General features: G+C 36.1%; 1 protein-coding gene across 1 annotated transcript in view; it reads right to left on the reverse strand.

The window, feature by feature from the left end:
* LOC145678616 (uncharacterized) overlaps positions 1 to 18662 on the reverse strand; it is a 69513-nt gene extending 50851 nt beyond the window's left edge. Inside the window, exons 1-2 of the mRNA XM_081748969.1 lie at positions 18493 to 18662; positions 2410 to 4093 (exon numbers count right to left, since the gene is read on the reverse strand). Coding sequence (XP_081605095.1) covers positions 2410 to 4093 — 1684 coding nt within the window. The 5' untranslated portion in view covers positions 18493 to 18662. The remainder of the gene's footprint in view (positions 1 to 2409; positions 4094 to 18492) is intronic.
* Between the last annotated feature and the right edge of the window lie 1163 nt (positions 18663 to 19825).

The following is a 19825-nucleotide window of genomic DNA, read 5'->3' on the forward strand; positions in this document are numbered from 1 at the left end:
CGAAATTCATTTATTTGACGATCTAGAGACAAATTAGTGCCCTCTAAATGCGAAATAACATACAATCCAGGAATAATACAGAAATAATAACATATGCATTAATTTCGCAGTGCACGTTCAAAAGTAGGCGAATAATAATAATAATAATACATCTCCGTTCTATTCTCCGCTCTGCAGTATCGTTTTTTCGCATAAAATAGTGCGTGCAATTGTGCGAATTACATTATATCCGCAATAAATGAAATCGACACTGTATGTTCGGAACAGATAAATCTCCGGAGATGACTAGAAGATGCCTCCCCCGTCTTTGGTTATTTCAAAAAAAGATTTTATTTCTATTAGTTTGACACAAAATTTGCTTCTACCCTATAATTCAATGTGTTTTATTCACATTTGAAATTTGAAACATGCAAGGTCTGCTACATCTATAAGGAACATCCAATTTTCCTTTTAACTTTTGTAACTTTTCATAATGATACAGGTTGGACTTTCAATATAGGGTGTTTCTGATAGAAATTTAGCAGTAAAAGAGCATTAATTCATTTTCTCCTTCTTTCTTTTTCGTTTGTTTTCTTTCCTTTTATCTCTCTTGTTTTCTTTTTGGTCACTTTGCATTAGTAGTTAATTTGGAATGGAAGGTATGACCTACACTACCTACTGGGTTTATTAGAATGTATTTCGCTTCAGTACGTCCAATGAACACTACTGACTTTGCGACCGAACCACGCGGAAACAAAACATATGTTAAACATTTGACATTATGCTAGATGTATCTAGGAGATCTACAGTTCTACTGGAAGTTAAGTATTTTATTTGATCAACAAGTTTCGTATTCATTTTCAAAGTGACTTAAGGAATGTTTCAAGCATATTCTATATATTCGTATTATTATTATTATTATTATTATTATTATTATTATTATTATTATTCGGTTTATTCTTTATCTTTCATTGGAAGTCCGCAAGCCTGCTCCGCCACTGACGTCCCTTATTTTGTGTTTGTCTCTCTTTTCGTTCAATGTGGATGTTTGTTTCTGTGCTGTTAGACTTTCATATTAAACCTTTACATTGTGTAACATTTTTCTTGCTTTACGAGTTTCTTTTTGTAATTTTTTGCCATCCATTGCCCTCACGAAAAAAAAGTCGTCATTCTCAATAATTTATTCGATTATCTTATTCGCAGTTTGTCACATTGCTATATTTGTAACAAAATTGAGGTTTGGTCCAACGCCTTTCTAATTCTCAACCAGCCCAACGACTCTGTTTTTCGGGTTGCCTAATGTTGCAGGAAAGGGAGAATTGCAGGTGGTAATGCACGTTTGAGGTTGTGTATACATTATATTTAGAATAATGTAGATTTTTGAATGATAGACACGCATGTGTAACGCAGGAGTAAGTTTTGTAAAATTCCCGAAATTTTCCTTTGGGAAATGTAAGTTAGGCAGACCATTGGAATCCGACTTAGGGCTCTACTCTATTGCAGCCCCTGTCACGTACTTGCGCGAGAGATACTCAAAAATATCCTAGGTGTCCTAGGTTATATATTTCCCAGCTTGCATTGAAAGATGATTTGTAGTTATGGAGATATAGTTAGCTTCCGATCCAAAAGCAACATACTTTTTACAGGAAATATGACTTTTGAGAGAGAGAAGCAAATGAGATATAGGACATGTAGGATTTCTCGGAGTACGTTACGTGCCACGGGACATCAATAAGTGTGCCTATTTAAAAAAAAAAAAAGTACTTTTTAAATCAAAATCTCAGGAATTTTCCCGAATTTATGGATCGTTATACTTGCATGGGGTATTAATTGAAAGGCTGCACGTTTTTCAAGACAATCACGTATAAACCATCAACCTGTTTTACCAGGAACTTATTAATTATATTTCTTATATTTCGAAATGTCACAATATATTTCGATAAAAATTCCTACCTTCCAAATCATCAAGTGTACTTTATTGAAACTACGCAGAAACGTAGTTCAAAACGTATAATAATGTCTAGATAGATTTGATGTAGTCGCCTCAAACACTAAGGCTTCGTTACGGAAGGCCAGTTTGCTAATTGGAAATATTTTTCTGAGAAAGATCTCGAATTTTCCCGGACTTTCCCAAAATTAAGGATCATGAAGTATCACTGGTGGTATTATTTGAAAGCACGAATCATTATCAAGACGATTATGTACTAGCAATGAATCGGATTAATTTGGATGTAACTCTAAAACTTCCCCTTTTTTTAAAAAAAAAGTGACATTTTAAGGGTTAATAATATTACTGGCCTTATTCTTAAATTAGAGGGCGCAGAACTAAAACAAAACACAGATTCGTATAACTGTAAGAAACATTTAGTTTTATGAAAGGAAATGGAAGTTGAGGTTTATTCGCTATGTTACCTGTATAATACACATTACCTGTTCCGAGGTCCATATCATCAAATTCCTCCTCGCTTTCTTCATCTTCTAATATATTATTTAATTCGTCGGCGTAGTTGAACTTCCTTTTCTTCTGCTGACGGCCGTAAACTTCTTCTCTGACTTCAGTCAAATAAATTTTATTTTCATCTTCTTCACCAATTTCTTCTCCCAACTCCTCGGTGGAAAATCCCTGACTTTCTTGCCTTTTCTCTACCACTGAAGTAGATTTGCGTTTTACTTCATGTGCTTTTCCTTTTGGTTCTAGTTGAGTTCGTAACTGTTCCAAAATTTGTTCTTTAACAGACTTTGGTTTCAATAGTATATCCCTCTCTGCTTTAATCACGGCAACTTCTTTCTTGTAGGAATCATCTTCTAACCATGGAGAAGGAGATAAATATTTTGTTGGTACCGTGATTGTTACTTGTCGTGACTCTTGCTGTAATTTATCATCTTCGATGAAACGATGATATTGTACATCATGCTGCTTAAGAAATTTGTCAATGGTTGATCGAGATTTTACAACCGATGCGACTACGGGATTATCATACACATAAATGTTTTTCAGATGTGGCCACGACATTATGGACCAAACATGCCTTTCTTCCTTAATCATATTTCCGCAAAGGAATATGTCTTCAAGTTCGGGAAATGGTATATGATCTATGAAGTAGGTCTCAACTCCTTGTAACAGCACTGCTTTAAGCTCCTTCTTAGAAGATCGATATTTTTTTGTTGTAGATTTCCTTTGATGACTTTCATGACGTTGGCCACTTCTAACCAATGAAGATGTAACACTGTTTTTTCGGGTCGGCATGGTTTTACAAAAGGAACCTGTGTCTTGTCCCAGTTCATCTTCCTCTCGAAATACTATGGAACCTACACTTTCAGTGTGTAAGAACTGCTTGGCCTTCTGTATAGCGGCACGCGATTTCCAATAAGAATCTGTCTTGCTATTTCTCATTTCATGTCGAGATGATTCTCTTTGTTCGCAAAGCGACTCACACAAAGACTTTGCAGTGCTTGCAATATCAGTGACGTAACTTTTACCAGTTTGCGGCCGTTGAAACATGTTCCGTATTAAACACGGCACTACAGTAATCTTGTTATTACTTAAACTAAGGCATTTTAGTTTCGGCAAACGAGATAAGACCAAAAATACAGTAGAGTTAAATAAATTACGATTCAGGTCAAGATCTTTTAAGTTTAGAAAGAGTCCTCTTTCACCCATTTCATCTGGTAAGTTTCGTAGAAAGTTTTGAGTCAAACGCAGAACCTCCAATTTCGGTAACCAACCCAAATTCACAATTTCTTTAGTTTGTATTCTATTGAAGGATAAATCTAACACTCTTAGTTCACTAAATTTTCCGGGTGGAACTGACACTGTTATAATACCATTAAAGCACAAAATAAGGTTCTTCAAAGTTGGAAAATAACGAAAGTCATGAAGTTGTAAAGAAGTTTCACTGGCATTCATCGTAACAAGATTCTTGAATACAGAAAGATCTTCATCGCAGAGAACAAAGTTATAACCAGATACGTCAGCTGATACTAAGTCCATAGGATCTTCTAAGTGATAGATGCCTAGGAGTTGATCTGCCGTAAGTAATGAAGGGCAAATTTCACGTTCAAATGATTTCTCTTCAGCGAAAGAGGGCTTTTCATCCACATCAAACTTCATCATCTGAAATGCAACAAATATGTTTCTAATAGACAAATATTGACGCTATATTGTAATATGAATGATATTGTTCTGAGTCAAAAGTTACAGAATTGTCTCTTGATATAAAGGAAAATTCAAAAATAATTTTAATAGAAATCTAAAAACAAAATTTTCTAAAGAATATGTCGTTTCTGATTTCTTTGAATTTTAATGGTTTGCTTCTACTGATTTTGCCATTAAATCAACGTGCCCTATTTCGCAAAAATTGTTTTTTTGATATGTAATACAAATTCATTTTGATGAATTAAGGGATGTTTAACTAGATTCAAAGAAGAAATAAGTAAAATCGCAATTAAATTCTAGTTCAGTTTAAAGAAAACAAAGAAGCAATTTCCCGTATACAGTAATGAGCTAAAAAAAAAATAAATAAAAAATAAAGATAACGCAGGTCTTAATACCGCTAAATATGACTGTGTTTCCTTGAAGGTAGGGATGTATTTTACTTTGCCGTCTAGAGCCATTAAAATGTGCCGCCTCTGGACCCAAGACAAATTTCAACATCCCTGTGTTTGTTCGTATTCAGTCATGTGTAAGCAAAATCAACGCAAAAAATTGACAGAAGACAAAATAATATCAGGGCCTGGCTTAAGAGGCCTCATCCCGGCAAAATTAAAATACCGGACAGTAATTAAGGGATATCTCTCAATAGATAAAAGATAATTGAAATGTGAAACAAGAGCGCCCTAGACAATATTATTTTGCGTGAGGTACACACAAGTTACCTTATCACAAGTTACCTAGTGGCTTTCTGTTTTCAGCCGTTTAGAAACGCGAAAATAAATGCCGATTTTCATAATGGCTCGAAATCGAAAGCAGATAAGTGAGTCGTGATAACAGTATCTCATATAAAATGATATTGTCTAGGGCGCTCTTGTTTCACATTTCGATTATCTTTTATCTTTTGGGAAATATAACTTAATTACTGTAAAATTAGCGGTATTTTAATTTCGCCGGGATGAAGCCTCTTAAGCAGATTACTCCAAATTTAGACCCACGCTAGAGCATAATCTACTCTTGGCACGTCAAGTACACACAACAAAATACTGCAACATATATATGTAACTTTTCAGTTCATGTTTTACAAATAATGAATAGCAGTGATTCTTCAGTAACGCAATGCAAGTTTCTTCTTTTTTTAAGGTCATTAGACAGTTTTAAGTTTTTTCGTAAAACAAATTTAGGATCACTTCCGCAAAACTTGTTTTCCAAAAAGAATAAAACAGAGATAAAAAAAAAAAAGTATTTTTCAAGAGAACATTAGAACGTGGTAGCATATTGTACGCTAAAGCAAGAATGATTCTTAAGACTCTCACCTAAAATGTTCACATCACCATGTAGACAACATTCATATGTAAAGAAATTCAAACACGGGTGCAAATTGACTGGGAACCTGGAGTCAACCAAAATTATTCACAATTGGGCCCTCAGCAGCATTAGTTTTACGCTAGCAGGCAATAAGCAATAACCTTAGCTCTTTGTAGGGCAGTAGCGTCGTAACGTGTAAAGTCTGTTGCGCTGTACCGTACCAACATTGTTTCCATTTAGATCTCTTTTAAATTTCTCTCCCCTGGACACTCTTTTCTTTCTTTTAGCATATTTCAATCTTGATTTTTAATATGCCGCCCCTGTAAATTTGGCGCTTTGGGCCAGGACCCATGTGGCTCGTTGCCTAAGTTCGGGCCTGCATGCATTATCTTGTTGGTAAAAGTTGAGATCATTCAAGGATAACGTGGTTAAAATCTCAAACTATAGTGACCGCGAAGACTCATGAAGCCTGGACTCTACACCAACCATAGAACTTCTTTACCTCACGTGTGATGCATCAGAAGAATTCGGTACGATTCGTGGAGTTGCCTTTCCGAATGCACACTTAAGAAAACGTGAGAGAGCAGAATTGCACCAACAATGTTGCCAAACTTAGAAAACATGGCGAACAAACGGCAAAAAAAAAAAAGCATTTAAAAAACTGTAGCATGAACACTAACCATTATTGAAAAATAGATAACAACAATAATTATTATTAAGTATTCTGCCTTTCGGCAAGTCCTGGGACTATTGAGGACTTTTTTATTTTTATTTTTTCAATTTTTAGATTTGGGCCTGAAAATGTTTCTTCCACTTTTCTCTATCTTCAGCTTCCTCTTTTAACTCCCAATATTTTCTCCTATCTTTCAAATCATCGATCAGCTGTGTTCTTCCTATTCCTCGCTTCCCTTCCATCTTTCCTTCTATGGCGGTGTGAAGAAGACAATTCCTTCGCAATATGTGTCCAATCCGATTGGCCTTTCTACAAAGGATGGTGGCTAGAAGTGTCCTTTTCTCTCCTATCCTTTTTAAAACATCTTCTGTCTCTGTCCATTTTATATTCTCCATCTTCCTCCAACACCACATTTCGAAGCTCTCTAAATATTTCTTCTCTAACTTCCGTAATGTCCAAGTCTCTGAACCATACAGTCCAATGCTCCATATATAGAACTTCACCAACTTCTTCTTAAGTCCAATATTGAGCCTGCTAGCTAAGAGTGATCTTTCCTTGTTGAATGCTTCTTTAGCTATGGAAATTCTTGACTTGATCTCTTTGGTGCAGTAAGCGTCTCTCGTCAAAGTTTTTCCCAGATACTTGAAATTATCGACCTCTTCAAGTTCTCTTTGTTCTACTCTGATCCGTAAGGGCGTGTTTCCAACTCTCTGTAGATACCGTATAGATAGAGAAACGACACTGGCTTAATTTCATGGATTTTGGTTGACGACCAAGACACCCCTTGTATTCAATTAGGTGCTGAAATGCTAAAATGGGTATTGCTTCACGACTCCGTACGATCACTATAAATAATTAAAGACACTTACGGTATCTACAGTGTATGCCATCACATGGCTATGTGAAGTACCAGAACTTCGTCAAAGGGGACTCTAGCACTCAATTTCATTTTTTTTAGGACAGGCACAGGGGCGTCATTTAGGGGGCGTCATTTGCCCCCTCCCGAGTTTGAAATTTATATAGATTTTGTCAATAGAATAGTAGTAAGTCAGTGAAAAACGCGAAATTTTACTTATATCAAGGGATCTTGCCCCCCCCCCCCAAGCCAAATCTGAAATAACGCTATTGGACAGGCATATTTTTTGTATACGTATCTTACTATATTAAATATTTAATTTTCCATACCTTGCTCAAGAGATATTTAAACCAGAAACCGCCTTGCGTATCCCACTGTACAGTACAGTACTAGCAGGTTAGGTGAGGTAAGTTTCCTTGTTGCTAAAGAGATTAATATTGAGTAGAGTGGCTGTACATGAAATTGGTCACGTATTATGTTATTAGTGTGATCTCAATCATTAGTCAAACAAATTTGATTGATTGGTTTCTTGCAGTCTGATGGAGACGTCAGTATCGACGCAATTTTAAACTAGTAAAAAAAAAACATCAAGATTCAGAACAATATCAAAATATAAATTAAGATACTACGGAACTATTTCAAACTATTTTAGGAGACAATTATAATTTTAGTCATAACCTGAAATCAGAGGCGGCTCGTGGCTAAATAAATAGGTGAGGCACAGAGAACCAGGTCGTAATGTTAAGTGCTGGCCCGCAATTAGAGGGTACAGGCCCCCCCTAAACTTTTCGTAGCCCCTCCAGACCTCAATACAAAATGCTATTATTAATTCAAAAAACAATTTGTAGGAGAATTTTTAATGACTTGCCCTCCCAATATATTCATGCCCCCCCCCCAAGCTCTGAGGCTGGTTGCGGGCTTAGGTGGCGGTGAATCGGCTCTTCGCAGCCCTGTTGCAGGATTTCCCCCGATTTTTCCCCGCTGCTAGTAATCTAAAAAGCATACTATGAAACCAATCACTTGAGGGGGACATAACAGTCGACGTTTCCCGCGTTGTAGAGGCGTTATTGACGCCATTGATAATGTTATATCCATAGAAGACAAACTGGCTTTCGTTAATCTATATCTCCTTATATTTTGTTACAAAATACATTACTTTTAGGATAACGATCATCGGGCTAGAACCTTTTTTCTTCCTTCAACGTTGAATCACTGTTGCTCCCTCCCTTACCTACAAATATATAGATAGATAGATAGATAGATAGATAGATAGATAGATAGATAGATAGATAGATATAGATATTGTTCGAAGTGGGAAAAAAGCAGAGGCGGTATGCTTTATTACGATTTTAACTCGGCATACCGGCTATCTAAATGTTCAAATATAGTGAGAGTGTGTTGCCTGAAAGTTAGCATGTCTATTTACATTACCACTGAAAACCACTGGAGAGCTTCTCTTTAGTTACTGAAGGGGCATGGAGAGACTTTGATCCCTCGCCAACAACTTCCTATTAAAAAAAAAAATCTTATGTTGTATCAGGGTGCGAAATCCCGGGGGGGACGGGAGGGATTTCCCCCCCACCAAAAATTTTACACTTGTGTTTCCCCCTCACCAAAATCTGTAAGGGGGGACACCTTAATAGGAAAATATAAGTAGGTCTATAACGAAAATTTTCAGACAAACAATAATTTTAAATGCATGTTGTTTAAAAAAAAACGTAGTTTATTTGTAAAAGGATCAGGTGTTTAACTTTTTCGGTTGTTGGGTTGTTGATGAGATGAAGACCTTTATTCTCTAGCATACCAGTTGCATGCAAAATTGGTAAAATTTCTCAATGAAACAGATTGTTTTTCAACTTCAGTGGACGAATCTAGAAACAGGTTTGCGGATAAGCACTTGCTCTTATATATAACATATGTGGACGAAGAAAATAAACCTTGTTGTCGTTTTTATAAATTAGTGCCTGTAGAAAATGCCGATGCAAAATCCCTTGAAGAGAAAATTATTCAAGCATTTTCGGAAGATGGCATAGATGTTTTTAATCTTAAAGAAAAACTTGTTGGATTTAGTTCGGACGGGGATGCAGTGTTTACTGGGAGAAACGAAGATGTCGCTGCTCAAATTAGAAGAAATGTCAACCCGTGCCTAATTAGCGTACACTGCATGGCACAATGAATTGATCTTGTTTCTGAAAGAGTTTTTGGTGTTGTGAATACTGTTCACAACTTTGAATGTTTGTTAGGCGAACTTTACAAGGTGTTCAGTAAGTCATCTACATCTGCAACACTTCAAAGTATCGCGACAGTCACAGATGCCTCAGGACTACTGAAAATCAAAAGATTGTTTCATATACGTTGGATTTCAAATGAGAAGGATGCATTATTAGCAGTCTTTACATAATTTTCTTGCATAATGCAATTCTTACTTTTGGAGTATGAAAATACTGACCATTTCAACAGAGACAGTTTTAAACTGAGTGGTATTTAAAAAAAAAAAAAAAAAAAAAAACTTTCGGGGAAAAAGAACATTCTATTGCTCGGTTTTCTTCTGGATATTGCGTCCATTTTGTCTAATATTAGTAAAACGATGCAAAAGGAAGCAGTTTCGAACAATGAAATAGAGAAAAAATTGACCCTACAATCCAAGCTCTGAGAGAAATCGTATGAAAGATGATGTCTACCAAAGTCTTTGTAAAGATAAGTATTTAGTGCACTGCAGACAAGCATCTGATACAGGGAGTGATGATAGTGAGTTTGATCAAATAAGGGGGCAGGTAATCCAGGGTTTAGTAGACGAAGTGGAAAGAAGGTTTCCTTTTAATGATGTGCTAAAGTGCTTTTCAATGTTTGAAAATAAAGATCGTAATAGCCTGAGTGGTTTATATGGTAACGTAGACGTATATAAAGCAGTTTAATTGTTTGGATTGAATCTTGATACTGCAGTGTCAGAATGATTTGGTTTGATTTAGTTTAACGTCCTACGGTTATGCCTGCTAGGCTAAAGGAGACGTGGACCTACTGATTATAATGGAATCCGAATCCCTTTGGTCGTTCAACTGTATCCCACCGTGGAACCAGGGACCACGCTAACCGAAGTCAAGCGTGCTAGCCAATAGACCAAGCAGAGGTTCTACAGTGTCAGAATGAAGAGAGTACAAGTTAAGTTCTAAGTCGCTAAATTATTTTCAAGTTCTTAAAGCCTTAACGCGAAAAGTTCGTTCTGTGTCATTATCAACTGCTGCTTGTGAACGTGGATTCAGTGTTGTTCATATTAAAAGTTCCGAAAGAAACCGTATGTTGGCGAGTACCTTGAAATCTTTATTGATAATTAAACTCAGTGAATTTCCTTTAAAATTATGGGATGCTATTACTGCTGCTCATACGTGGGTTTCTTCTGGCCATCACATGTTCAACTCTCGTTACACACGGAAAGAAAGTAAAGTTTAATCTTAAAAAAATTTCTCTAATGTAAGATACGTTATTGCAAACTATATTTTAGGTCTATAAATACAGTAACACAATCATTCAATACTCGTATTATTGTGGCTGTCTTCGGTGGTCTAGTGGCTAGCACGCGCGCACCATCTTTGGTGCACGGGGTCCTGGGTTCGATTCCCGGTGGGAGAGCTTTAAAAAAATTGAACGATTACCGTGGTTCGTATTCCACCTTAAACTGTATTCCACATCTCATAGCCTCGCTGCTGAAAAGGGTCATTAAACTTAAATGAGCAAATCAATCGTATTATAGTGTTTGTGCTTTTCTTTTCTAAAGTTTAACGTCCTACGAATATTCAGTAAGGCTAAGGAAGACGGTCATGATGAGATGAATTATAAGGGTGGATTAAGATAGTGGAAGGAAGCGGGAAGACCCCGAGAAAACCACCACACAATTGTTTGTATACCACAAGCAGAATTTGGTGCGAGCTAGGATCCAACCATTGATCCCACGCACCTGTGGTGAGCGCTCTACCACTGAGGCAACACGGCTTTTTGTTGTCTATCAAGTATTTGTATTGAAATCATATCTGTTATTGCTAATAATACAATATAGATACATAGTACTATTTAGACTTACAAAGGTGATCGTATATTTGAACGACCAAACTGAAACACTACATACGTAGCGAAGAAACGAGAATTTCATAAAAAATAATAAAAACTATACTCTGACTCTACAGCTCATGAGGATCTATGGCTGGCCATGTGGAGCGCTTCAAGTTAGTAGTTCTAATGCTTGGTTAGGACATCGGTTCTCAGGGACTATTATTTCTGACTTATAGATCTCTACCGCTATTTTCGTGAATGCAGTCTTCAATATGATGGTAAACGCAAGGGTACTGTGCTCCCACGAGAGTCTAACCCTGGACCATACGCACCAAAGTGTATATTAAATGCAGTAGATAAGTTACCAATTTTGGGTAAATGAATAAATAACATTAAAGTATTTTTAAATTACAACGACGACTAGTTTGAACATTTATTATTAATAATAATAATAATAATAATAATAATAATAATAATAATAATAATAATAATAATAATAATAATAATAATAATAATAATAATAATAATAATAATAGTAGTAGTAGTAGTAGTAATCCATTAATATTTCAATTTTTTAGAGGCTCCACGAAGCATTAGTGTGGATCGCTCAACTTCTTCCCCCCCACCATTTTCAAATGATTTCGCACCCTGTGTTGTATTATAGAGAATTATATACGAAAATGCTCAAAAATCGAGTTTTTATATTCACTATATCCTGCAACAAAGCTCCCGGATCCCCACTCGACTGAGAGTTATTCCAAATCCCCGAAAGACTCGTCCCTACAGTAGACAAGCCCTAACTCCGCTCATGCTCAAAACACAACATTTATATAAATTAAGAGAAGAAGATACACGCGTAGTCGCTAACGCTCTCGCCTTTGGTGTGAGCGGTCCCGGGTTCGATTCCCGGTGGGGACACTCGGTCGGAAAAGTATAACAGCTTTTTCAGGGTAGCTATCTTGAGTGAGGCTTTTCCTGTGTTTCCCTCATTCGCAGCAGCAAATGCCGGAATAGTACCTAATATAATGGTCCCAGGCCGCTTCCTTCCTTTTTTCGCTTTCATCGAATAGTGTGCTCGCCGAGGGAAATAATTCCTCATGTACGTGACGGGCTAAATGGCCTTCGATGCCGACAGCCCAGAAATCTAATTCCTAAGACACACACATACATACGAAAGAAACAATTCAATATGGCACATCAAAATATAAACTAGACGAACTTTGGAGACACCTCATTAAAAAAAACAAAAGGTAGGGAAAAGATAACAAAAATTTCGGTGTTGTCAACTTAGAAATTATTTCTACATAAGAAATAAAATTTTCTAAGCTCCGAGCCAAGTTCTTTAAATCAAAATAGCCTTCAGAACACCATACATTTTTCTTCAGACTTAAAAGCAAGCACGGCCAACAAAATAATCTACCAATTACAGTACTACCGCATAGCCACTTATGAATGCCATACCAAGATTTCTTAAAAGTTCTAGCCTTCTTACCGTCTACCTGGATCAATGATAAATCAGGAGTAGGGGTCCACTGTTAAGAATAGCCCGTTGAGCCACTTCACTTCGCCTAGAAAATGGTAAGTTTAACAACGAAACAATCACACCACAAGAACCAATGTCTTCCATCATGTACACATTAATTCAGCACAAGATCAACGTCCTAAACACTGTTCCAAACTCGCAAAAAGTACTCTACACGCACAATGTCGCTCGAAAACAACTCACTGTCCCAAACTCACGAAAAACACTACACGCGTAAACTTGTTACAAACGCACAATGCCACTCGCTTGAAAACAAGATAAAACATGCAGAAAACCACGATGTTACACCCGCTATCCGTCGATTTTCGCGCTCTTACTACAAAAATGTGTTTCACAGTATTGCTATAACTGTTGTAGTTTTTTTTTTTTTTTTTTTTTGTGCTTTTGCCATCAACATTTTTAGCATGTTTTCTAGAAATTAAGTATAAACTGCTATATATTTTGAAACCAGATATTAAAAATTCCCTTTAAAGGAAATATACTTCCTCAGTAAAACGTTCTAAAAGTTTAAATGTTGTTCATATGAAGGAAATAGCAAATATAATTCATTACTTCTTTATAATCAAGCTTATGTTTAAATTTATTCAATTTGCTACACTGCATACCCTTCTCTGGGGAACAACGGAGAGTATGACAAGTGTTCCTCTCTGGTTCAAGCATGCGCAGTACGTGTCAGCGGCACATTTTCAACAGGCCTCCCTTGAAACACAGAACATTGGAGTGATTCCGAACCCAAGATTTTTGCCCTTAGGTTACCCCTCTCCCCTTTCAAACTGCAAGAGGGATGTTTTCGTTGCAACTGCTTCGCTGCTGAGGAGGCTCAATCTGTTTCAGGCCGCACTACAGGATTGGAATTTTTAAAACTAAAATTATCATGCCAAAGAATATAAATTTTCGCTTTTGCCTTTAATTTCTTTTAAATTCTGTAATATTTTACAAACATTTTCTGCACTTGAGTAAATGAATTTTAAGAAGTTTTCTGTTATACATTAAATAATTTGAAATAAGTTTTATTTCAAAAACTACACAGTAATGTTGAGTTAATTTGGAATTTATTGCAAATATTTCATTTACTTTTGCTCAAGAATATAGGTGAGGCCAGGCCTCACCTGCCTCACCTGACGAACCGCTAGTGCCTGAAATACACATAGAGAGTTTTTCGATAAGCTCTGCTTGTGTTATTAATTTACATAAATGTGTTACTTTTCTTTTATGACTGTTACGCATGAGATACGCTGGTCGACTGGAAATAGCATTTGTGATATATTGACAATGCATACCCTACAATTAAGTTTTTTTCTGGGGCTCAGAAATAAACTATTCCAAGTCACTTTTTGGTCGAAATTGAGTTATCATATTTTCCTTTACTTACAATAGTACGAGGAACACTAGGAACGTTTTGAGGCGTGGACAACTGGGATGCAGGAAGCGAACAATTTTTCCGTCAATAAACAATAGATGCAATTCAACAAAATATTGTCTTGCAAACACTTTTTCGCTTCTTCTGTGAAATTAATATTTTAAGACTTATACCACTTTATTTCTTAGTCCCAGATTTATCTTTACATATTAAGGTTGGTTTAAAGGAACAAACCTTGCCGATAGATGGCACTACAGTCTTCGTATCTCTCCCATGTATTTTTTACCTTTCACGAAAATTTACAATTTGTCTTACAAATTTCAACCTAGAGACTTCAAATTTTTAGAAAAGGAACTTCATAATCTATCGAAGGCAATAATCCGTGCCGATTTTTATTTAGAATTTTCTTCATTGTTGAAATGGCTTAATTGTTGAAGTGGATATACAAATCTTTAACAATGGATCTGTTTCAACAATTAAGAAAATTCTAAATAAAAAATCCTCACGGATTGTTCTCTTCAATAGGTTATGAAGTTCCTTCTCTAAAAATTTGAAGTCTCTCGGTTGAAATTTATGAGAAATTGTAAATTTTCGTGAAAGGTAAAAAATACATGGGAGAGATACGAAGACTATAGCGACATCTATCGGCAAAACTTGTCCCTTTACACTAACCTTAAGATAAAACATTTTTAGAAATTACCAGCGAAAAGCTTGAGTACCTATTTAGTAGAGTCTTACACGTAGAATCCCCCAGAGTTTTAAAAAAATCCCCTCGAGGTTTCCCAACTATAGTTGACTCATTCAATAGGTCTGTGCATACTCATTTATCCGAGGATAACTTAAGAATCGAGGAATATACCTATTATCAAGCATATTTGAAGACTATAGGGAGAACAAGGAGGCAAGTCACTTTTTTATAATTTTACTTTATGCCGTTTCCCACTGACGTACCTACTTTTTCCCTTGGCTTGTAAGCGAAATCTTTAGCATTAAACTTCTTAGTGACTAACCTTCTTTGTGTGTGATTTAGTCCATGCAAACTACACCTTTCAGGCTACATTATCTGCTGTTAACTTATTTCCGAGCATTTCTTGACTTACCTTCTTCTTCCCCTGTGGTCTTCATTTGAAAATATATCATATTACAACTTAAATTATAAAGCTAAATTTCTAAATTCACATGATTATTCTTCTTGATATTTTTGTAACTCCCAGGTCTGTAATTTTCATTTTCACAGCGTAATTGCATGAGAGACATACTTTTAAAGTAAATTAAATTTTGCAAAAGTATAATTATCTTAATCACAAAAGTTACTTTTAACCGTGTCATTTCTACTAAAATAATGCTCGGGTCGTAGAAGAGAACACAAACTTTATTTTATTTATTTATTTATTTTACTTACTACCAATACTGCCTATGAATTAAACAAGATATCTCCGATTCACCATTTCTTTCCCATGTAACTAATTATCTCTTTTCAAATCTCTGGACCTACTTCCGGCTTAATTCTTTTCTTGGTGGATGCTTTTACTTGTGTACAGAATTATATGTCTGGAAACCCACACATTAAAACGATTAATTGTGCATAAATCGCAGATCAACCTGTGTTAAAGGTTACTGCAAATCATATTTACATCTATTTCGATTCAGATCAGAGCAAAGTGGTAAGTGTGCGACAGCATGGAAATATTTAAGGAATTTACTTATGAAGACGGCAAACATGTAAAGCAGGTATCAACGTGAATACAGCCAGTACCCTGTACAAGGAGCGTCCAATAAGTTATCTACCTAGACAGGAAGGAATGCAGATAGGCTCACCTGGTGATCACTGTTTTTCGCTGTAGTTCCGATAGAGGTCTATGCACCGTCGACACTTTGTGGGCAGCGAAGAAATCCCAGAAAAAAAATAGTCATTGTCATGACCCGCAAACCACTGGAAAACAGCCTGTTGAACCTCGTTGTCTGACGAAAAACGTTGTCCCCGCAGTTGTTTCTCCAGGTCTCGGAAGAGGAGATAGTCCCTAGTTCCAGGTTTCGTCCCCTGTCACCAGTTGAGACAGGAATCCGTAAATCCATTGTTCGCGGAGTCACACAAACACTCGCTACGAGGCATATAAAAAAAAAAAAAAAAAAAAAAAAGGTCATGGCCATTGCGTTATCAAGTTATGCATGAGGGTTCACCAGAGTGGCCTTGGTGTGCACGTCAGGCGTCATTATGATCCGTCCCTACCTTCCTGTCAAGGTAGATAACTTATTGGGCGCCCCTCGTACGTAATAGATTTTACATTCTATATTTTAAGGTCTAATGTCTTGAAGTAGAACCCACCCTTGAAAGTTCACCATCATTATATTCTCTCATTATGAACAATAAGATGCTCTTAATCTCCACATTATTTTTATTAGTGATTTATGGAACAGAGATTGATTAATATAAGGCCTCCAGTATATGTTTTTTATTATCATTTCAATACGGAAAGATTTCAAAATAAAACAGAGTTCTACTCATTATTCTGAACACACGCATCTCTTAGCTTTACAACGACAGGTATAACAATAAATTATCTAATAGAGTTATCATTATAAAATAGAAACAGTTCTCTAGCACAAAAAGGAAGCTTGCTTTTTCAATGACACGTCCTCAATCTGCAGGAATTTTCTTAATATTTATGGAGTTTCACCCTTGCTAACATACAGGAGCGTAGCGTCATTTCAGATTTCACTTGGGGGGGGGGGGAAGAGTGCCACCGACATAAGGCTTTTACATTTTGTGCTAGTGTATTACTAGACAATAGATTATACTAAAGTTCATTCAACGAGCCTTCTGATCCTGATGTAAACATTGCAGAATTGTATTACTTCGCCAGTCGTCGGATGATTGCCTATCGGTCAACGCTTCTTTCGAGAAGCACGTGCTTCAACCCTGTCGATGTTTTACTTATTCCCCGCATTGTGACCATATTGTTAACTGTGATTCGCGCTGAAGTTGGGTCAAAACCACTTTCAATGCATGCGTATTCTCTTTTATTGCATTAATTCAATTTAGTTCTTAGATAAAGTGTTGTTTCTGTTGTCTAATTCTAAGGAATTCTGGTAATGAGCCTTATAAGCAAGGACTATTTTCTTCTGCCGCATGGGTGTTCTAAGGCTCTCTAACCAATAAAATCAAACAATCACCACGTGTATTTGTTTACATGAGGTACTGAACGTTCCTTGAATAAACTTTATATGTATTCCTCACTCTTGGGGGGGGGGCAATTGCCCGCCCCCTCCTGCCCTCCCTAAATGACGCCCCTGCTAACATAACGTAAAGAACGATTTGTTTCACGAAATTAAACAGTATTTTCTCGGTATCACCACACCAGCACTGAATTTCATTAAGGCATTTATTTTTGTCAAACCCGTTTTTATTTTTGCTATTATTATTATTTAACCCTATATAATCTTATTAGTTCAAAAAAGAGCTATTTCCAAAGCACTCGCGTTATACTTTATACCCGGCGACAAGTGAGGTGTTTTCATAGGCAACCTTACCGACTTCGCTGGTCGATCTGACTGAATCGACTTAAAAAAATGGCTCTCTTTCACTTCAGTCGCGCCAGTCGATTTAGCACCTTCGATCAGCAGGTAATTCAGTCGAAATCCTATTGATACGGTCGACTGAATTGAAACTGACATCAGTTCAACCGAATCGACCACAAATCAACTAATCGACCACAAATCGACTAAGTGAAAATGTACCTTAAAGTATATAAAGTAAATTTAATGAATAAAGGAGTAACTATGAAATGAATGTTTCTACGGATTCCTATTGTAGGCCTATATCTACGCGCTAACATACTTTACTCTAACCTACTCTGCAAACTTAAGTTTCTCTACCTTACTCTACTCTACTAAGTCAGTACACTCTATTCTACAATATTCTGCTAACCTAATCTAAGCTATTCTGCTTTGCTGTAACTAACAAACGTCTGTGCGTGTTTTTTACTACTCGTTTGGTTCCCAAATCAGTTTGCATACATATTATAAATCTGTATCCAATTATTTGGGCATGCTTTATGTATGACAATAACAGTGCAGAATGTCTTAGACAATCATTTGAGAAGATATTATGGGTAAACATTACACTACACGCTCCTGCTGCTCATCGATAAGTAGGACCACTTTAAAAGGGTATAGTAGAATATAGTGGGATGCAGTCGGTAAAAGTAGAATAGAATAGGATTGGGTTAGCTTAGGGAGGTTGGACACATTTTGTAAAAATTAAACGAGTGTGATTTCCTTTGGGTCTGTAAGGATATCAGTGAATCTGGTATTGCAAAGTTCACTGATATTTTTATTTGCTGGCATATTGTAGAACTCACAATTGATATACTTTAACAGAACTTAAAATTCAAAATTAATAGATTTTACCTTAAAATTTTCCAAATAGTTGACAAAGTAAGTAAAGTTTGCCCAGAAACAATGATTTTTCCTGATAAAATCATTAAATATTTTAAGTGTGGATTCCTCGAAACATTCAATTCATTTTAAATAAAATGGACAAATTAAATACCTATGATAGATCCTAGGCACTACTTACCCGGTCTTTTAAAGTGAAACTTAAAATATGGGTACTAAAAGAAAATGATGTAATGAAGAAAGAGAAACTGGATTTTCAGTTTCTCTACGAATTAATTCATCGTTTTTTGTACATTTAATGTTATTACAGTTTGTTCCGATAAATAATAAGTTAACTTTTTCATTCATTTTATTCTTGTATTTTTTTTTATTCATAACTAAAAAAGAAAAGGAAAAATTCAAATTCCTTGTCATTAAGATGATTCTACTTCAGCGGGTCTAGGAAAATTCGGTGTAGGAAAATTCGGTGTAAGAAAATTCGGTGTACGGAAAACTCGGTGTGGGGAAATTTTGGTGTACGGTAAATTCGGTGTAATACATATTGAATATTACTACTTACAATAATTTACGACATTTCATATTGTGAAAACGAAAACCATATAATGTAACGAATAAAATGTTATTACCTATTTCAAGAAAAGCAAATTTATTTTTCTGCCTTGAGTTCAATACCTCTTGCATGTCTTTTGCGGGGTATTACTATAAACTACTTTTCATCACACAATGAAGCTGACACTTTTTGTCAGAAATAAAACAATTACAACTATAAGTTCAGAAAATAGTTATAGGAACAACTAAAAACACCTTTCCTATATAGTACATCATAGAACATATACAAGGTGATTCTTTTAAAACTCACGGATTTCATTTGGGGGTCTAGATTTTCTAACTGAAGTCCGATTTTCATGCGGTTTGTGGCAAATGATCAAGGAACGTTGGAAGATTTATGGAACTATGCTTACTGGTTTACATTCATTTGGGGTAATATAGGCCGCGCCTCTAGAAAAGTAGCAAATATTCGCCACTGTACCGAATTGGAATTAGGTGAGGTGCGGTATGGGGATTTGAGTTTCTTCGTTAGATGGTAACCTCGCGACGGTCAATAAGAAACAGGAAACTGGGCCTTCGTATTGAGAATTATGCTGTGCTACTGTACCAATATGATCAGGACGCAGTTACAATAATGTACTCTTTGGAGAAACGTGATTTTATTGTTAAAAAGATTTTAGAGGCCGGGATCTGTTGTTGCTACGCAAAGGGCAGCTACACGCAACTTTGCCTCACGTTCTGCCCCAAACAGGAACATAATATGGTCGCTAGTGAATAAATTGCAGGAAACAGGATCTCTTCTGAGTAAGGCAGGGAAGCATCGGACACCGCTGGCGGATGTTGTTGGACATAAAACTTAAAGATTTCATTTCATTTCACTAACACTTAATTTGTATTCTCACTAACACTTAATTTGTATTCTTCAATTTCGCTTCAAATATCCAATATCTCATTCGAACTGTAAC

Source organism: Thermobia domestica, chromosome 2, assembly GCF_964235325.1.
Source record: "Thermobia domestica chromosome 2, izTheDome1.hap1.1, whole genome shotgun sequence".
Taxonomy (NCBI): Eukaryota; Metazoa; Arthropoda; class Insecta; order Zygentoma; family Lepismatidae; genus Thermobia; species Thermobia domestica.